Source organism: Podarcis erhardii (genome assembly GCF_964252035.2).
Source record: "Podarcis erhardii genome assembly, chromosome: 2".
Lineage (NCBI taxonomy): Eukaryota > Metazoa > Chordata > Lepidosauria > Squamata > Lacertidae > Podarcis > Podarcis erhardii.
The window spans coordinates 81,971,587-81,993,677 of NC_138498.1; the positions used below are offsets into that span (position 1 = coordinate 81,971,587).

A 22,091-nucleotide genomic window follows, 5' to 3' on the forward strand; every position below is an offset into this window, starting at 1 on the left:
AGATTGTGCACTAAACCTTTTCTTAAGGAAGGAGGGAAGGTATGGCATGCCATCAGTTTTGTCAAAGAGGCACAGCCAAAGAATGCATTTTTTAAACAAATATTTATTGGCAAAATAATAACAATACCAATAACAAAACAATAGCAATAATAAAGCAATTAGTATCTCCCACTACACTAAATACCATCGACAACCATTGGGGTTGCATTCCTGGCCCCTCCCCGCAGGTCGGCAGAACGTGTAAAAGAGTGCCCTGCCCGGTGATGCCCCCCCTTCTGTCCTTTTAGTGGTGTGTTTAGTAACGTTTTCAGGGTATTTCCAGGTCCAGCATCATGCACGTGTGTGCAATTGCACATCATCTGAATGTGTGTTTAATCAGTTGTTACCTGTAGTTGGTCCCCCAGCCTGTCTGCCATTTGAGGGATGGGCGATTAAATTTCTCAAATAAAATCTGAATGGCTGTTTATTAACAGGGTATAACAGAGTGTAACATGATACCACAATGTGTAAAACAACCACAAAGGGTTTAAATCCAAAAACAATTTCATGGAATACCTGAATTACAGGATTATAATTTAGAAAATCTAATCACCTAGTGAGAGAGCCCCACTCCACAAACAAGGTGGGTGGGGAGTTCTAGCTGATGCAGCATCTTAGCCCCAGTGACAAAGTGTCCCGTCAAGGCAACAAGAGAACTAAATCACTGAGCAATTTTGGCAGCAGGGAGAGAAGGCCTTCCCTTTGTGACCTAAGAAATCCTGAGCACCCAATAAACATTCCCCACCAGATATGCAGGTAGAAATTTAACAGATGTTGAGGCAAACTGTGTACTGCACATGAATGTCACATACACAACTATCTGCCTGCTGCACTACCGGACCCATCCAGTAGGAAGAAATTTCAAAGAGGGTGGATTTAGGTCCATTTTGCTTCCTGGGAATGCACCTCTTCGCACGCACAATAGTGTTACATGATCCCTGTCTTTCTTCTCCCCAACCAATTTTCTCGTTTTGCTACCACCCCACATTTAGCTTGGCTGCTGTTGCTAAAGCCTGAGTGTCCTTTCAGATGACTTTATTTTAGTGGGCATTTAATGAAGTACTATCATCTCCTGCCATATCACAAACATATTCCAGACATGCAATATATCCGTCTTGCATAATCTCATTCCCACCTACTTCTTTTTCATGTTCACTAAGAGCCAATTCACAGGACAAGTAGTTTTCAAGGGAGGTACTTAACCTATTATAAACCCCTTCGTCGCATGAAACAAACATAGGATCTGCTTAGGCAAAGCAGGGTTCCAATTTAGCTACACTTCAAAATAACCTGGTAACCCTGATTTCAAAACCTAGTTCAACTGAAACCCTGGTTGCTCAGCTGTGGTTAACCTTTCCACCTATGTAATGCTTCACTTCTCCAACATGGGACCCTTCAGGTGTTGCTGGATTACAGCTCTCATCATCCTTGACCACTGATCAGGCTTGCTGGGGATTATGGAATTTGTAGTCCAAAAAAAACAGGAAGGAACCCATTTAGGGAAGGCTGAGTGAAGGCAAGGTGACAGACCTAGGAAAGAAGAGCATGATACTGGGTCCTGTTCACACTGATTATATAATAATGGGTGTTTCAACTGTACATGCCCTAACATACAGTGGTACCTCGGGTTAAGAACTTTATTCTTTCTGGAGGTCCGTTCTTAACCTGAAACCGTTCTCAACCTGAAGCACCACTTTAGTTAATGGGGCCTGCCGCTGCCGCCACGCAATTTCTGTTCTCATCCTGAAGCAAAGTTCTTAACTCGAGGTACTATTTCTGGGTTAGCGGAGTCTGTAACCTGAAGCGTCTGTAACCTGAGGTACCACTATACTTGAACAAAGCTTGCAATTGTTTATGTTGAAAGTGTGATTCATCTACAGGCAAGCTTTATATTACGTAGGCATTTAAGCAGCACAATTAGTAGGGGTTTTCGCTGTTGTTGTTGTTTAGTCGTTTAGTTGTGTCCGACTCTTCGTGACCCCATGGACCAGAGCACGCCAGGCACTCCTGTCTTCCACTGCCTCCCGCAGTTTGGTCAGACTCATGTTGGTAGCTTCGAGAACACTGTCCAACCATTTCATCCTCTGTCATCCCCTTCTCCTTGTGCCCTCCATCTTTCCCAACATCAGGGTCTTTTCCAGGGTGTCTTCTCTTCTCATGAGGTGGCCAAAGTATTGGAGCCTCAACTTCATGATCTGTCCTTCCAGTGAGCACTCAGGGCTGATTTCCTTAAGAATGGATACGTTTGATCTTCTTGCAGTCCATGAGACTCTCAATACACACAGACTCCATAATACACACAGCCAAGGCTTGCACTCCAGGGAGGTCACTTCAGTGCTGCTAACGCAGCAGTTTGACTTCACCCCTGGAGGTGCACTCCATTGTCTATTGAGACAAACAGATGCCAACAAGTTTCTGCTTTGTATGGCTCCTGTCAGAACAAGTCACCAATGCCTATTATGAAAAGCAATGGGGTTTAAATTCTAATATTTATGTTGGATATGAGTTGTGAAATTCATTGTGCGTGTTGAATTTATTTTATTTATAACTCACCTTTCTCCCAGTTCAAGAACCAAGGCAGCTCACAGAATAAGTACAACTAAAAGCAATGAATATAAACAGTCAATTAAAGTCTAACAGAACTGTATGTGACCAAAATTGTGCATGGGGCTTAATGCGTTTTTCATATTTAGCTGTAGGGCTGTCCCCCACCCTTCTATCTGGTAGTCTACCCTTTCCTTTGTTCTTACATTGCATGTGCACTTTCATGACAGCTTCCTGAACTATTTTCCTCTCTTTTTGTGTTAGCTGCCAAACACCTCTTGCACCATGCTACAGCATTTATTATCTTGTTCACTTCTATTCTTGCTTGCTCTTTTTTAAAACAACAACAACAATAACAAAACAATAGTCCGTTTTCTTTCGATAGCATCTTTGGAACAGGGAGTGAGATCAATCCTGTCAACTCTGCACATATGATTCATTTGCATCTTATACCTCATCTTGCTGTGCTGCAATTACAACAAGTCTGGGCTTTTATTCTGAACTATCAGGGGAGTGAGTCAGATTTGTTCATGCCCTTTCAGTCATGTTTTTCAGCTTGGACAACACTCTGGTAACATTAACAAAGCAGGGACAATATCCTTTTTTTTATAATGCATACATACCTATCACTCATTTAATAGGCCAGTATTCATGAACCAACCATCCCACTATGCAGACTATTCCTTAAGAATACCCACATTAATACATGTAAAGAGGCTTTCCATTTAGTCTGCTTCTTTTAAAATAAGAACTACCGTATTTTTCCGTCTATAAGACGCCCCCATGTATAAGATGCCCCCTATTTTGAGGGACTCCGATTTAAGAAAATGGAGGGAGATGTATCTGTGTATAAGGCACCCCCAAATTTTTGACATTCTTTTTTAGGGAAAAAGCCTAGTTTTATACATGGAAAAATACGGTATTTGTAAGGCAAGTTCTTCTGCTTAGAACATATGACTTAGGCTTGGCTCATAGTGCAAGCTTTGGAAATGCCATAGCTGGGAAAGTAAGTTTTGTCCTGTCCTTAAAAACACACACACACAAAAACACACTAGTATAACAGTTTCTGAGAGACGAGAGGATAACAACACACAAAGGACTAATCAGCATTTTAGCTATAAATCCCACTGGGGAATAGAAGTGTGCCCCTGACTTTAGGAATACTCTGCCCTCAGTAATGATGTTAAGGCAGGTGCTTATGGGAACTTGGAGATATGGAACAATTAGGCTACTGTGTATATAGAAAAGAGCACCAGACAGAGCCAATGTAGGCAGATGGGGCCTAACAACAAGCTTAGCTGGCTACTATGGTGACAGAGCTGGCACCTAAAAATAAACACTTGATGAAAATAACACTGGTTGAATGGGGGACATAAAAGAGCCAGTGGGGGAGAAATCCTATATACAGTCAGACAAATCTGGATGAATAGACCGGGACCCAAGATTTCTTCATTCTCTTTCCCCCAGCCATACATTTCTTGTGTTCCATTTGTATTTTTTAAAGGTGAAATTAAAGGCTGTAAGCTCTCAGGGTGCGGGGAACCCTGCTGGGAATTTTGCAGTTTTTAAAGGGGAAAATATTTAACTCCACCTTATATGAAAGAGCACAATCCTCTCCCCATGTACATCTGAAGACTGCTCATGAACATCTGAAGGGCAAACGTAGGGAGAAAGGTCAAGGGAGCAAGAGCTAAGCACAAAGGACAGTGATGCTTCCCCATACATGGGGGGGGGGAGAGACAGGTGGACGACATGACCACTGACTGTAGGACTGCGGAGGATAATTTGTGCCATAAACTCTGGGTTAAAACTGCTGCATGACAACAGGAAGCAAGTGGACTTGGGGAGCGGGAGCAGAGAAACAGCTTGAAAGAGCTTGTTTGTTTGTCCTGCAAAGCAAAGCAAAGCAGGGTTCAAAACGGCCAACCCCGAGCATTTAAAAAACAAAGGAAACCTTAACCAAAGGAAACCACAACCAGCACAACTCTTCCTTCTAGCCTTCACATGTCATGGGAACAGACTAATGGCAGATGACCAACATCTGAAGTCTTCTAATGTGTTCAAACTGGCTGCTGCAGTCAAACAAAAACCATAGGAATCCCAGTTTGAAGAAGGAAGACAGTCTAGAAAGCTCGTTCATGCTGCAGCGGCACGAAATTAATGACTAGGAAGGAGAACACTCAGCTTTGGATTAATTCCCCAGTACACGCACCATTCATTCATTCTGCCTACCTTCTTTCACTCACCCCTAAAGTTCTTTATCTGGGAGAAGGGAAAGGGCTGGTCTGCTCTCTGTAAATAACCAAATGGATTTTTATAGCTTTAGGTGAATTTATAGCTCCGGGACAGTTTTATTGAATAAAAGCCTGATTGCTAATGTAAACCATGATTGAAAAGTGGGGGGGGGGGGGAGAGAGTGGGCTGTACTGAAATCATTATAATCAGAAAACTCCATTTTGAAGATTAACATGTGGTTTATTTATGCTGCTCCGCCTAGCCAAGATGAGCCATAATGCAGACAGAAGGTACCAAAGGAACTTTCTTCAAAGGCAGCTTCAGAAAAATTGCCACTTTTATGGTTTTTAAAAAGAAATGGAAATTGCTTGTACCTCCCCAATATCTCTGGATGAACTGAGGGCTGGTGGTTTTTTTTTTTCTAAAGATGGTTTAGCCACAGATTAGGAGAGGCTGGTGAGTTTATTTGACTTAAAAGCACATCAATTGTATAAACTGCATAAGTATTTGGTTTTTCACTCCATTCTAAAAATGGAACAGCTCAGATTGGCACACACACACACACACCTACAAAACCACATGGCTCACCTTAGAGAGCAGCAATCTCATGTTGTGTTTATTACATGTGCCCATTGGAATATAGGAATCTGCCTTATACAGAGCCGGATCATTCCTTAATCTAGTACAGTATTTTTAATGCTGAGTGGCAGAGGCTCTCGAGGGCTTCAGACAAGAGTCCTTTCCAAACCCTTTCAAGGGGCTGAAACTGGGGTCTTTTGCATGCAAACCATGAGTCTGTCACTATACGATGGACCTTTCCCAAAAGATGACATGGGGGAATTAGTGGTACATAGTAGTCTCAAGAGAATCTCCAGGAGGCAGAGGCTGAGCTAGCTCATGGCAACACCACACGCATGTTGTATCCACAAGCTTTAACAAGAACAAACTAGAAAACTGGCTAAACAGTTTTCCAAGAAAACTGCAGTGATTTCTTTTGGATAGTATGTCTCAAAAGATCATAATGCCTTAAGAAATAGGCAGATAGTTTCTGTGCACGGGAGTAAGAATCTGTTTCAATCATTACAATGGTTTGAAGATGCATACAAAAAACAGGCAGCTGTCTTAAAAAAGCATTCTCTCTCTCTCTCTCTCTCTCTCACACACACACACACACAAACTTTAGCACATGCCATGTCACAGAACATGTGCAACTCAACCAGGAATGACTGTGCCCTAGTATTTAGGGCCCCGCAGAACTGTGACAAAAAAGCACTGAAGCAACCATGCCCAAGGTCTAAGGTTTACAGTGGCTGAGTTGTGATGTGCACAGTTGTGAGTTCTGCCTCTGGATACTGGGAGAAGGCTCTTCTTGCCTCTGCTCCAAAAGAATCTGATTAGCTGCTGTAGGCAACGTGAAACTGAACTAAATAGACAGATCTTTGGTCTGATCCAGAAGAGCTATTCTTATGGCTAAGTTACCCGCTTAGCAACCGTCAGTCATAGAAAAGCGTTCTGACATGTTAAAGGAAGAGAAGCAATGAGCAAATGATGCTCTCTGATTGATGTTGGTTTAGTGGTTCCTTTTAACTCAGGTTCCTCTTGCTCAGACTTGTATTGCTCTGAAACCGAGCAGAGCAGTCCTAGCTCTGGCTGGGGAACCATGGCCAGAGAACCATAATAGGCAAACACTGGCTCCACCATCGAATCCTAAGCCTTGACACCTGCATTGGTCAAGGGAGGTGCTGGATGTGATGGAGAGCAGATTTCTGGGTATTTTCTGCTGAACCAGTACCAGGCTGGCATAGCAGAGGCCCAGGCCCCTGTCTGTCAACTGGATCAGCTTGAAATCAGGCAAATCTATAGACAGCCTGCTCCACCTCATTTTGAGATTCCATGCCAACTTCTGCAAGCAGGCACACTTCCAGCAGTTGTGCTTATGCTACCGTGCCTTCTACCATGAATTACGAAGCTACTAAACCCTAACCCACTCCAGCAGTTAAGGATCAGGGCCTTAGTCTCCTTACTCTGCAAAATGGACCATCAAGCTTCTTCCTGAAAGACTGCACTTCAGTGCTACAGCAAACAGGTTGATTTCCCCACCATCTGCTTACTAAACTCTTTGACTTTTTCCACAAAAAGGCTCCACAGAGCAGGAAAAGTGGCTTTTCCTGTTAGAATTTGACAAAAAGGCAAAAGCAAATATTATTGCCATATAGAATCATGAGGCAGCAGGGAACAATTAAGGGAAATGGAAGAAGCCCAGAGTGGCTGGGGCAACCAAGTCAGATGTGTGGGGTACAAAAGATAAATAACTACTACTACTACTACTACTACTACTACTACTACTACTACTGAGCCATTCTGTCTGCCTCCAATCGTATCCTAGCTGTACCACATTTGCTTGAACATTATCTTTTGAAGGAATGGAGGTTTTTGCCATAGCATTATCAAAGATATGAGGCACAGCCTAGACTTATATTATTATTTTTTGTTTTAAAAAATGGGGGGGGGGCACTACATATTTGCATACATATGTGTCCAAGACTGGGGCAACACATCTATACTGACTGGTAGCAAGAGTCATCTCCAAGCCTACCTCAGAATGCCAGGGACTGAACCTAGGACTTTTCTGTATGCAAAGCATACCACCGAGAGCAGAGCTCCCTTCCCCAATCTTCCTTCATTTCCCCCTCCACACTTCTGGGGGATTCCAGCCAGTGAAACAGAAACTACTCTAACTGATCTTACTCATTCCTGCCATGGAGAGACTTCTGTTCTGCATTACACAGATATCTCGTCTGCAGCTTGTCCTCATATGCTGTGTTGATGAAGTAAGACAGCTTCACGCAGTGTCAACAGCTCCCTAAAGATCAGCCCCACTTGTTTTCAGCACTTTTTGCCGCACAATCTCATACAACCAAAAGCTTCAAATAAAACTTGCATTCCCTGCTACGGTGCTTCTTCTCGCTTTCCCTCAACTAAAACAACCAAGATTAAACCGCTCAATATGTTGCAGGAGGAGGATGAAGTAGGAACGCTTATGAAATCTGCAACTTTCATACCAGTTCAAGCAGATATATACAAAGTTTAAAATAACCTGATACTTTTGTTTCACACTGTTTCCAAGAGATGGAAACTGAAGCAGTCAACTTTGCAGATGATACACAACTTGGGGGGGGGGCGCGAACCAACATGTTCCCATTTCTACATTTAATGCCTCATTTCACCAGAAAAAAATGAGACGGGGAGGGACATAAGAGAAAACGAAAATCGACCAAACATAAATTATGTTTGTAAAGCATGTTAAAGAAGTAAAATCTATTTTTTGCCATAGCTTTAACAATCTATATCTATGTACACACAGAGAGAGAATCAGAGCCAGATATCTGCAAATAAGCATTTACATAACAAAACTTTATACTTTGATACAACATGTAATCCATAGCCCCATCAAAAGAGCTTCTTCCCATTTAATGTGGTTAATGCTTCCTCAATATGGCGAACAGCATAACGTTCAGAGAGGACACAAGAACAAAGTGGCAATTGGGAATCACCAAAAACAAAAAATACAAAAAGAGTGGGAATGTGTAAAGGAATATCTAGAGAAATGTTGTCCTCAAATAAAATCATTGATATGTTTAAATTAAAATTTGAAAAATAAAATAATAGTTAGATAAGATATATGATGTAATAAAGAAGAAACAAGAATAACAAGAGTAGATGAGAGAGGGAGGGAGGGAATAAAAGAAGCTGTAATGAGGTGGTGGGAAGTCACTGGGGAAGATACGGGATTATTGTATGTATTTTGACTTATATTATATATATGGAAAATAATGGAAGATGTATATGAATAAGTAACTGAAAAATCAATAAAAATTAATTATAAATTAATTATAAAAAAGAACAAAGGTGCTGTAGGTCACAGCTCCCACCTCTAGGATACTGCCTAGTCAACTATGTTCTCTAGAAGGGTTCACAGCAGGCTAACCTCAAAAACAACAAATGAAGCTCATAAATAAAACAAAACAAAAAACCCCCAATAATCCAACATCCTTTCATATTAAAGATAAATTAAGTTTTGTTGTTGCTCCTCCAGGCATGTAGGATGGCCATCTAATTACTACTTTTAGCTTACTGCTACTTGTATGCAGGTTTTAGGAAACCTTAAAACTATTTGTTTTAATGTGACATGGTTTTAACATTTAGATTTTAACTAGGGCCTGCTCCCCTACTTGCTCTGCTCTCCAACCACACCTACCCCTTTGCTATCTGCCCTTCCGTCACATCTGACCAAATCCCCTCTTTTCACACCACACCCACCCCATTGCAGATCCCCTCACAGCTTGCCCCAACCCCTTTTAAAAGAGAAAGGAGGCACTTCACAGAGCAACTTAAACAGTTCACTTGGGCCACCTGCCAACTGTGCTTCTGGCTTGGCCACTTGCCTGCTGTACCTCACACTGCAGTTGCAAACAGCAACGTGTCAACAGCCTTACGTTTTTATGTATATGGACAGATATAGTTTGAGGAGCGACTTCGTGGGCCCTGCTGAACTGAATGGAAGATAGAGAAATGCCTTTGAAAGTCCCCAGCATGCCTAATTTAAGAAGAGTCTATCAGAAACATAAATAGGCATGGCTTTCCAGGGGAATATAACAAGACAGCCTCAGAGCTTTTGCACTTTAGGCATGATGGGCCAATAACTCTCACCTCTCTCAGTTCCTGAGCAACAGAATTCAAGCGTTCATTTTCAGACTGGGTGTTGGCAAGGACATTCCTCAGCTGCTTTAGCTCTGTCTGCAGTTCCATGACTTTCTTCATGTAGTACTCTTCCTTTGTGGCGGACTCTTGAATCAAGGTTTCTTCCCTGCTCTCTCCATCTGCTGCTACTTTCTTGTGGTTGGTGTGAGCCTGACCAAAAGCCTGGGGGGAAAATCAGAAAGCTCTTTAATGAATAATTTTAGCAACATGAATGTTTATTGTGCATTGAGTATACCCTGGTTAAGAAGCTGAAGAGCACATCAGTCTCCCCAAACCCGTTAATGGACAGAAACATAAATACTTGCTGTATTTCACACATTATGGGGTATTTGAGTTGTAACCAGTGAAGCCGTCCCTTTTCCTTTCCACTCCCCTCCTCATGCACCCCTGCATGCCCCAACTCTTCTCCAGATGGTTGGTGAACCCCAAAACAGATTGGGGGAGCATGCAGAGGGAAAAGAAGAGGTCTTCTTGCACAGGTAGGAATCCTTGCAGTAAGGGGACAACCTGGTTGGATATAACATTGTGCTCTTTTCCTTTTCTAACACGATTATCTCCTTGTTGTGAGGTGAGGATTTGTATTTGTGCTAAAGAGAACTCCCATTTTTCAAAATGGCAACCTTGTAAGTCAAGTACATAATTGTTTAAAACAATCAAGTGTGAACACTTGTGAAATCATCACAACATCCCTGTCAGCTGGATCACTATAATTCCCATTTTACAGATCTGAGGATGAGGCACAGAAATGCACTAAGGGCCATATACCAAAACCATAAATTGAGTGGAGATTTCTGCATGAGGAGGGTCTACATGCATATATCTCCTGGTCTGAACAGCCCTATTTTCTTCAGTAACATTAAAATATATGAGTTGGTGTCATTTTAGAACAAGCCACAATGCTACTTTCTGAGGTAATTTCCTCGGGCTCTCTCATCCATCATTTCCCTCTATTTCATGCAGCCCAGCACTTATTTTGAACTAGAAGCTTCCCTAGATTACCTTAATATACTTCAAATAAATTGGCTCAGTTGCTCTGAAGAACACCAATCAAAAGGCTAACATGAAAAACATTGGGCTGTGATACATGGGTGGCCACCCACCAGAAACCTAAAGTACACATTGAAGCATACTGGCCACGCATAAAGCACATAGCTGGTGATCAAAGAATCCTATGATTAATATGCAAAACAGTTCTTAAAATTCTAGTTGCTCAAAGAGTCCTGCCCCATTACCAACAGCAATTATTTTTACTATAGATGTATAATGATTAGGAACTCTTATTGTTAAACCAAATCTATACATACTGTTCACATTTACTACTGTAAATTTGTTGGGATTTTTTTTTTCTTTTACAACTTCATTGCTAACAAGCTATTTTTCTCCCCATGACCAAGTTGGAATCTGCTCCAAGATGTGTTTCAATTTACCTCTTTGTGTGTTATCAGACACCTGCAATTAGTTCTTCAGAGAGCTCAAATAATTTTAATATACAGTGGTACCTCTGGTTATGTACTTAATTCGTTCCGGAGGTCCGTTCTTAACCTGAAACTGTTCTTAACCTGAAGCACCACTTTAGCTAATGGGGCCTCCCGCTGCTGCCATGCCGCCGGAGCATGATTTCTGTTCTCATCCTGAAGCAAAGTTCTTAACCTGAAGCACTATTTCTGGGTTAGCGGAGTCTGTAAACTGAAGCAAATGTAACCTGAAGCGTCTGCAACCCAAGGTACCACTGTATTTATAAAGGCAAATTGTCCCACCATTTTAAGGAGCCATATTCTCGTCGGGATCCACCTGACAGATGGACTGATGTGTAAGAGCTGAAATGAATGCTGTCTTTGAACTACAATATGTCTTTGCAACTACTGGCTTCCAAGATAGATTTGAGTCTTTTGAGTGAATTGGTATGTTCAACATGCCAGTTCTTTCTTTCATTTCATATAAAGATTGCTGGTACGAATGCTGCATTTTCAACCTGGTCAAGGGCAACCCAGGATCTCTCCTCCTTCTCCAAACACTGCTCCCTGTTTAATGATCTATCAAGTTTTCCATTGGCCATTTATGTCCTAGCCATTCAGACCGTATCTGTCATCACAGGAGGAAATTTATTTCCTACATGCAAGAAGTAGGCCTCAGAATTTCATTACTTCAGCATATTAGATAGGAAGCATTCGCTGATACGGTAATTATTGAACAAACAGGACTGAAGCATATGATTGAACATGTCTGTGCCATCTTGTATGCAAGCCACCCACTCATTGCTCCTATCAGATTGAATCTGATTTCAGATAAGCAAATTAGAGAAACCAGAGACAAAAACCCATTGAGGAAATTCTGGCCAGGTTCACACAACAGTCCTTAGGGAAATTAAAAAGCGTCACATTTCAGACAGAAAGTAACATGCCATCTGTGCAAGTTACTGTAAAATGAGTTTCAACTGCACACAGAAGCTTAAAATGACTGAGATCTCTATGTATGTTAGGGTGTTAGCAAACCAATATAACTGAAATAAGAATCTACAAAAAAGTGTGGCAAAGTTAACAAAAACTTATAATCCCCCCTCAACATGCAAATCAATTTCTAATATCAAAATCAATCACATTGTAAATTGTTATCTGTATCGGGACTTTTTTTACCTGTTTCTGAGTCAATCTTCAATTTGTGTTCCAGGTCACTCTGCATAAAGCTATGTTTCCTATTCGCCCTTATGGGTAATCTAAAATCTGTGTAACTTTACCTCTTTTCATCAGAAGCAAATGAAATTTATAGGCACAGGAACATTCCCAAAGTGGATGAAGCTTGCAAATTTTCAGCTTTTGTTGAGGAAGCAAAAGTACTTCTTGAACAAGTCCTTGATATATACGGTAAGTAAAAGGTAAAGGAACCCCTGACCATTAGGTCCAGTCATGACCGACTGGGGTTGCGGCACTCATCTCGCTTTACTGGCTGAGGGAGCCGGCATACAGCTTCCAGGTTATGTGGCCAGCATGACTAAGCCGCTTCTGGCGAACCACAGCAGCGCATGGAAACGCCGTTTACCTTCCTGCCAGAGTGGTACCTATTTATCTACTTGCACTTTGACATGCTTTCGAACTGCTAGGTTGGCAGGAGCAGGGACCGAGCAATGGGAGCTAACCCCGTCACGGGGATTCAAACCGATGACCTTCTGATCGGCAAGTCCTAGGCTCTGTGGTTTAACCCACAGTGCCACCCGCTTCCCTATACGGTAAGTACCGTATTTTTCACCCTATAGGATGCACTTTTCCCCCTCCAAAAATGAAGGGGAAATCTGTGTGCGTCCTATGGGGCGAATGCAGGCTTTCGCTGAAGCTTGGAGAGTGAGAGGGGTCGGTGCGCACCGACCCCTCTTGCTCTTCAGGCTTCAGGAAGCTATCAGCAAGCCTGGGGAGCCCGCGGGAGTTCCCGCAGGGCTCCCTAGGCTGCGGATAGCAGCCTGCTGCCCGGAGCGTGCTGAAGCCGTGGCTGGGGGGGGGGGGGGATAAAAAAAAACTAGGTGCATCCTATGGGCCGGTGCGTCGTATAGGGCGAAAAATACGGTACTTTGCCATAAAAGACTTTTGAAATGACAATATTTTTTGCTTAGTACAACACACACCCGCCTGGGACGTGGGTGGCGCTGTGGGTTAAACCAAAGAGCCTAGGACTTGCCGATCAGAAGGTCGTCAGTTTGAATCCCCGCAACGGGGTGAGCTCCCGTTGCTCGGTCCCTGCTCCTGCCAACCTAGCAGTTCAAAAGCACATCAAAGTGCAAGTAGATAAATAGGTACCGCTCCAGCGGGAAGGTAAATGGCGTTTCCGTGCGCTGTTCCAGTTCGCCAGAAGCGGCTTAGTCATGCTGGCCACATAACCCGGAAGCTGTACGCCTGCTCCCTCGGCCAATAAAGCGAGATGAGCGCCGCAACCCCAGAGTCAGCCACAACTGGACCTAATGGTCAGGGGTCCCTTTACCTTTACCTTACAACACACACACACACACACACACACACACACACACACACTTAAGTGTATGGATGCACACATGCAAATACTATGCACCTTCCTATTATTGAGGTATATGAGTTAAAACCCACTATTAGACACACACACACACACACACACAATTTGCATTTGTTATTACACAACTGGCTGTTTTTATTTTTAAGGTCTTTGCAGCATGCCTTTTCCTGGGTGTTGGGCCTCTTCAAATTCGTGAAATGCTAGCTATATTTGGGGGGGGGAGGGAGAGACTGCTTCCAAATCCAACGCATTTTATGAAAAGGTCTGGTTTTGTTATAGATATACAATATAAAGGATTTCTGCCTCCCACGGTGGCACCTGGGGTCTCAGTTCTTAAGATATCATGCTGACTGAACCTTTGCCTTTCCTTTTAAGCTCATAAATCAGATGCTTATCATAAGGACTTTCTTTTCTCATTCCTATCGACCCATTTGAACTTGTAAAGAATTGTTGCCATGGCAGTTTACACTCTCAGACCTTTCAGCAAGGCATTCTTCCTTTCAAATGAATTTGCTGTACAGCCACCTCAACATTTCTCCTTGCAATTAAAGAAACAAGGCAAAAACAAAACATAAAACCCCAACCGTTAATTTTTTTATTGACATTTCTGAACGTTTGAATAAAGTGCAAAATTGATCTCAGGTTACACAGTCGATATTTCCCCCATGAAGCTATTATGGATTTTGACACCTCTTGTTTCCTGTGCCACAAAGGTAACTGTTCGTCACACAATATGATTCTGTTAAACTGCACATGCAAGAGCACACAACAAGTTGAACATGTAGATTTATGTCATTTTTTAAAAGGTCTGCGCTGCTGCACACAGGGCAGGTGTAAACAAAAAACATTCCCATTGCTCCGAAACTCCCAACTTGTGAGCTTGCATATCAAAAGCTTCATAAGGCCAATGGCCACAGATGCACATCTTTCGTTCAGACCAAATGCCTTCCCACATGCTCAGGTTTTTTTATAGCTAGAACTAAGTTAACCATCAATTCTTTCTTTTATTATTTTATTTTACAAAAGTTATGCACTGCTTACTAGAACAGAAGCCCTCTAATCAGTTTGCCATTATGCTGTTTGTACTCTGCAGGGGTCTTCCAGAAATCACTGCATACCAAAAGTCTGCCTCCCCTAAGGCCTCTTTACACACTACCTGCATGTAGAAGACAAGCAGGGTGAAAATGGCTGTGGGGTCATGTATTTGGCTTCACCCCCAAAGTAGCACTGCCTTGCTCCTGTCCCCACTGCCACTATTACTATGTTAAGCATTAACTTCTGCAGCCTTCCCTGCGGGTTATGACTTCTCCCTTGATTTTAAAGGGCTGATTGCTAAGGGAGACACCATGCCCATACACAGCTCATAGCCCCTTTCACCTTGCTTGGCCTCAGCGTGAAAATTAATGCTTGAAAAAGACTCTAGTCATACACACATTATGCCCTGTTTTGATCTTCTGCATCTCAACAGTGAACTGTGCATCCATCAGTTCTAGAACTGAGGCAGGCGATAAAATGGCCAGGCAGCCAACTGCGCAGCTCATCCTCTAGTCCCCTATACACACAAACACACACACACACACACACACACACACACACTGATCTGACCAGAGGAGAATATTCTGAAATGTAGCCTAGTACAAGCCTAGTACAATTGTGGTGATGGGGGACACTTGATTATACCATCTATACAAAACAATGGTAGTTTTGGGGTGCTGCTACCACAGATGCATTTTCACACCATGAGGGGGCAAGTGCTGATGCCCAGTTTTGATCTCTCTGTTCAAAAGCTGCCTGTGATTCTCTTACACCTGCTGAGCAAGCAGTTCTGCTGCCATTGTAATTTTAACCATACCAGTGGAGCCTTAGGTGCCAGCAGATGTCAAAGCGACAAACAACTACAGTGGTGCCCCGCAAGACGAATGCCTCGCAAGATGAAAAACCCGCTAGACGAAAGGGTTTTCCATTTTTCGAGGCGCTTCGCAAGACGAATTTCCCTATGGGCTTGCTTCGCAAGACGAAAACGTCTTGCGAGTCTTACGAGTTTTTTCCCTCCCCCCCCCTTTTCTAAGCCGCTAATAGCGCTAAGCCGCTAAGCCGCTAATAGCGCTAATCCGCTAATAGGGATGCTTTGCAAGACGAAAAAACCGCTAGACGAAGAGACTCGCGGAACGGATTATTTTCGTCTTGCGAGGCACCACTGTACCTGACATTCAGAAGACATCTTAAGGGAAGACATCAGGGAAGTTTTTAACGTGTGATATTTTAATGTATTTTTTGTTTCTATGGAAGCCGCCCAGAGTGGCTGGGGAGGCCCAGCCAGATGGGCGGGGTATAAAAAATAAATTATTATTATTATATTATTATTATTAGGATGAAATATTTTAAATGCTAAGGTGTGTTTTCAAGCGAGCAAAATTAACTTTGCAAACAAAATAAGTTGCCAATTTGGAACCGCTGGTTATTCATCTGCAAGAACCATGGGGAGGCCAACACAAACTTAAATACTGTGTATAGGCAACATGATAAAAAACAGTATAGCAATTAAAGAACATTTTAGTAGCTGGTGTTTAGTAGGGAGGGGTTTGGGGGGGAGTAAGCAATTTGCATACCTCCTACTATATTATTTTAATAAGTTTTCCAGCACAGCAATTATGGCCTGATTAGGAATACTTTATGCATCCTGCTGTGACCTTGTGCATCATTATTGATGTGTTTCTTGACAGGACTAGTAGTCAGGTGGAGCTAGCAATATGCAAATTTATCGTCTCTATTATGCTGCGTGTCAGGAGGGAAAAATAATTCACAGATTAAACTCAGAGTAGCACACTAAGAAGATGACACTGCCTATCTCTTGATCTGGTAATATCATTGCTGGCATTTTGAATCTGTTTCTACTCCCCTTCGTTGCTTCCCCCATCAATATATTCATTTTAAAAAATCCAGGGCATTAAATAAGAAGAGAAGTGGATTTTACAAATTAAAGGAGAATGCCCACCTTGCAAAAAAGTGGGAGCTGTCTCTGATATTTATTAAATAAATACAATTAGCAATCAGTTCCTCAACACATGGAGGCATATAATGAACATTCAGAGTTCATTATACAAGCTGACGGAGGTGACACTGTGAATGTAGATCATAAAGATATTTGAATAACTAAGGCATGGGAGGTAATAGTTCTTAAGGCATAAATAAATTGCTGTGGATCTGCAGAACAGAAAGACGCACATTCTGGGCTAAGCCAGGGGAACAAGGTTTTCCAGTGGTTGCACCCCCTGCCTCCCAGGAAGAGCATCGCAGCAAGGGAAGACTACCCTTTCCCTATCCATCAGCCAGGAAGAAAAGACCTGCAGCAGAGCGTTTGCTGCCTTCTCCCGTGTCAAAAGAAACTCAGCTTTAACTACAAGCTCCCCTTGCACTGCAGAGTTGAAGAGAGGCACACTCTGACCCCATCTGTTGACTAGGAAAAGGAGGGCTGTTGAGCTATATGGGTTTGGGGTGTGTGTATTATTACAGATCCTGTGAAAACCACTTTGAGGATCATCTGGATTAAAGGATGGGATATAAATCTTCCAAATAAATAATACACTATATATATGTGGGCCAAACTGGATGTTACCTGAAAGGTGTAACCACAGCCAAATCACATCCCTTTCCTGCCACTCCAGATTACATCAGACAAAGCTGATGCACAATACGTCAGAATTTCCCCATCTTAGGGCAGAGAAGTGCTGACTGCACTGATGGTCACATCATGTGTCTCTTTAACTAATGTCACCAGGAGGCAAAGAGCAGCCACACCTTTTAAGTCTGAAGCTGACTTACTTTTATTCATGCAGTCAGGCAACAACGCCTCTGACATAAAGCAGACACGACGTTGCAATTATACAGAAGGACTTTCTGCGCTCAATGTTTTCTGAATGTTTCCCTCTAAGCTGCTCGTTCCCCACCCCCCAAAAAAATCCAGAATAATTTTTAAAGTTCTCTAAAATGGCTGAGAGCACTAAACAAAGGGCAAAAGGCTAGCCTCGCCATGTCTGCATTCTTTATTTATCTGTATTTCATTGTATTTATATGCCACTCTAAGTGGTTACACAGTGAATGTGCAGTGAAGTTCATAAAATGGCATCACCACAGCATGAGCTTCATAGAATGTGAGGCCATATACCTACCCTTGATCCACCACTGCCATTCTGAAGCTCCCTATGGCAAGCTAATGAAGAACACACCTGGGAAATGTACCTGTACAGTGGTACCTCTGGTTAAGAACTTAATTCATTCTGGAGGTCCGTTCTTAACCTGAAACTGTTCTTAACCTGAGGCACCACTTTAGCTAATAGGGCCTCCCGCTGCTGCCACACCACCACTGCACAATTTCTGTTCTCATCCTGGGGCTAATTTCTTAACCCGAGGTACTACTTCCGGGTTAGCGGAGTGTTTGTAACTCGAGGTACCACTGTACTTTGCTATACACACCAACTGCCTATACAACTTCAGGTTGGAACCAGCTTGAAACAGAAACATGATGCAGGATTACGGAGAAAATGCCAACCATGAGAAGAGACAGAGGGAATGAGAAGAAAGAATGGAAGACAGCATGGTAGAAAATAAATTGGAGGTAGAGACAGAAGAATAGAGAACAGAAACAAGTGTTCTCTGAATTCCTCGTACTGAGTGTATCTCAAATGTCCTATCCAGTCCTACTTGGAGCTTCAAGAGGCAGGATGTATACAAGGAACCTATTTCCAATGCTCCTGGCACAAATATATTATAATGTAACATTACTTTCTGGTTAAACTTTATTAATGTTTTATATACAAAGTATTGAAGGGGTGTGGTGTGGGAAATGGGATTCCCGGGTTTTCTGATTGTACAATGCATTGGAAAAGAAGAGGCCGTATCATTAGGTCACTTGGGCTTGCTGTGCTTTTCTGGCAATGCTCCAGACCCAAATACAGCCAGCCCCAGACGGTCAGACTGCGGCTGAATGTAATCCCCAGAGTTTGTTGCAGTGCGGACATCTGTCTGCAAGCAACTTCCCCGAAGCCATTGAATGTGCACACATGGGCCACTAGCCATCCATCAACAAGTAATTGCTTTTGGTCCCAGCTGACTAAAGGCAAACGGATCTGGCTTGAAAGAACAGTCAGTCTCCTGAGCCATCCCGTTCCACTTATTAGTGCAATAATTAGAGGCCAAAGAACTCAAGACACATCCATTTTATTCAAAGAATCCATAAAGAAATAACGCCGCCTTTCATTGTAGTTAGCACAGGGTGATCTTCCGCCACTGTTGCACAGAGGGTGCTGGGGGAGATGGAGACAGACATACACATACACGTTTTGTTTTACAATGAATGCACAGAGCTGCAGTAATTCCTCCCTGCCCCCTTACACATGTGGAGACCCTAGGAGACAGATGGTCTGGTGCACTCATTCCAGGCCCCTCCATCTCCCTAAACTATCTCGGACAGTACTTGTGACTGCACTGACTTAAAATTTGCAGGCTACATTATACATAAATGACAGAATACTTAGGCTTTGCGTGAGATGTATTGGCAGTGCTTTCTCTCTTCCTGGCATACACGATCCTGATCCGATTTGTCAGGATACTGCCCTTTGCCAAAATGTATACAATGTACCCATAAATGAATAGCAAGCAGAAGAATCCCATCCTAGTTCCCTCCGCCACCCGCCCTCTCTCCAGAGCAATTTCTCTTGTTCTAAGCAGCTACACTGACACAAAAACCAGGCCTTTTTTAAGCCACTGCTTGATGGCAGACATGTCACCTGACCAGATCACACCTGGAAGGCTTTACAGAATTCTGGCATGGCATATTTCCAGCATTCCCCTCGCTCCCCCCCCCAAAAAAAACAATTACTTCCTAATGGCTGAACAATAGATGTACTGTTAAGGCAAAGGGTGCACTGAGCACCTCTGAGGCTAGAAAGCTTTTATTTGCCAATGCAATCCCACAGACCGCACGTGACCTGCTTTGCCCTGCAAACAGATTTGCCAGCAAATGGGTCAGGCTGTCCTGCATAATTCATAGCAGCCTCCACATGATTTGTTAAGGTTAATAAACCAGACAACTCAAGCCAAGCAGGCCTGCAGCGTTACAGGGCAAGAGTTCCGAAATTATTCAGCGTTACTATCCTGCAGCGCAACTAACCCCTCCCCTCGCAAAAAATAAAATAAAAATAAATAGCCGCTGCCCTAGGAACTGTGACACAAAGACATAAACCTAGCCCCATCTCACCACAAACTCAGTTGAATATCACCCTTAGTCTTTAACCCTTTGTTCTTGGTAAGCTTTCAGGCTTGCCATTGCAATGCAGTTTAATTGGTTAAAATACAAATTTCAAGCCTATCGGAAAATATAAATTGTAATCTTGGCAAGATCAGGATTTGAGTGAATCCCAGAAATAGATTAAAAATATGAAGGTCATTCCCCCAGCCCAAATCCAGATCCGAAATTAATTTGAGTTCAGATTCATGTCTTCAGTTTGGGATTATTATAACAGGTTTTTAAAAAAATTGTTCCGTTCCCTCTCCCCTCCCCCTTCTTATGCACCCGCCCCAATAATTAAGTAATTAGGAAGCAGTTACCCCAGGAGAATAATAATTCTAGCCAATTCTGACATTTACATATTTGTTTCCAGCGAGCGTGATTCTTTGAAACCTTGCTGTAACCCTCTCAAAAGAACATAAGGATTGAGGTTCATGTATAAAGAGGATGATATAGCTATGGGGTCAAACACTGGTCAGCAGCATGGCGATGACACGAATCTCTATAAACTGAAGACTAATCTGGGGATGGCACAGTAACATCCAGAAGAAGAATCATCTCAAGCTGTTAAATCAGGCTTTAGTGTACGCCCTGCATATGCATATTCTAATCACTCGGTACCTCCAGCTGAAAACTCACATCCAAACATTCCTCCTCAGCAAAAATTATCAGAATACGGTGGTGTTGGTTTTCTTTAAAAAAGTAAGTTCATTTAAAGTTTTTTTTTCTGATTACAAAATGGTACAAGGATAAAGCAGGAATCATGCTTACTCAAAGAAGACCCCACTGTGCTAAATGTGGAAGCTTCATCTCAAAAAAAGGTGTGCACGGGATTAAACTGAATGAGGATTACTTCTGCACACATGTGTATACAATTCCTGAAATGCTGAGCATTAGTCAAGTCCTGTGTGCTGGCTGTTGTGTTCAAGTCCTGTTTGGGGGCTTCCCATAGGCATCTAGTTGGCCACTGTGACAACAGGAAGCTGGACTAGAAGAGACACTGGCCTGATCCAGCAGGCTTTTCTCATGTTTACAAAAGTATGTCTCTCTCTCTCTCTTTTTTTTTCAAGTAACATTTTTTACAGATCAGTTTCATTTGTTGAGACATTAGGAAGAAAAGGGGGAAAGAGGTGGAGGGGGGAAAGGTGAGTGGGGTTGGGTTGGGTGGCGATGTTTCTATTTTACTTAATATATGTGGGGTTTTGTGTCAGAGGACTATTGTATTTTAATATTTTGTTGGAAGCCACCCAGAGTGGCTGGGGAAACCCAGCCAGATGGGCAGGGTATAAATAATAAATTACTATTACTATTACTAATCATTGTAGTTCCAGGATGCAGTACTACTTGAGGAGGGCATGGAGCAAGACTGGTGAGGGCTGTAGCCTGAGAAGGGGCGGAGCCAGAGGAAGAGTCCTGAGGATTAAATAGAGAGATCTGGAAGACTGCATTTGGCCTGAGGTTTCTCACTCCAGATTATACCACCTAGAGGATGATCAATATCACATTCCAATCATTCAATATCAGGGCTATCAGTTCATCAACAAAAATACATCTATATTAGGGCCTTTTTATACTTGTCATTGACAGGTATGTTCATCAGAGTGCAGCCCTCCAAGGGTGCAATTGGTCTTGAATCCAAGTTTGCAGCTGTACTGTGTATCAAAAAGCCCTTAGGATTCCACCTACATGACTGGAGAATCTGTATTTGAATATGTTAGTGTATTAGGTGCCACAGGCATTGTGCTCAAGTGTCTTGTTTTCCCTTTATGTGCAAAGAACTGCTAGCTTATGCAGAAACAGTAAAACTTTGTATTCAATGAGAGAAGGTGCTGGTTCCACAGGAAAAGCTTGGAGAAAACCCGCCTGCTTTTCTTTCTCTCTTTTTTTTGTGATCTCCTGTAAAGCATGTGGATTTAAGTGTAGGCGTAGATACACTCTCAGACAGCATGAGAACAGGGAAGTAAATCCACAGAAAATGCCCAGGGGGAAAGCCTGGAAGGTAATCCAGGAATTAACGATGAGGATGCTGTCTATGTCCCCAGCAACTGAACCCAATGCCACTAGTAATCTAAGCAGTGCCAAAATAACACCATGTATGCACTTAAGAGCCTAATAAAACATTTATTAGGTTTACCCTAATAAATAAATAATAATAATAAGTAGTAGTTTACCCTACTTCTTCCTAATTTGCAGAGCCAAGCACTTTTCCTCC

The 22,091-nt window shown here is 42.6% G+C and overlaps 1 protein-coding gene across 3 annotated transcripts in view; it reads right to left on the reverse strand.

Annotated features, from left to right (window-relative positions):
• BICD2 (BICD cargo adaptor 2) overlaps nucleotides 1-22,091 on the reverse strand; it is an 89,925-nt gene that overhangs the window by 21,203 nt on the left and 46,631 nt on the right. For all 3 annotated transcript variants that reach the window (XM_081848860.1, XM_081848862.1, XM_081848861.1), the window contains exon 2: nucleotides 9,529-9,741. In XM_081848860.1, the coding sequence (XP_081704986.1) occupies nucleotides 9,529-9,741 (213 nt within the window). The remainder of the gene's footprint in view (nucleotides 1-9,528; nucleotides 9,742-22,091) is intronic.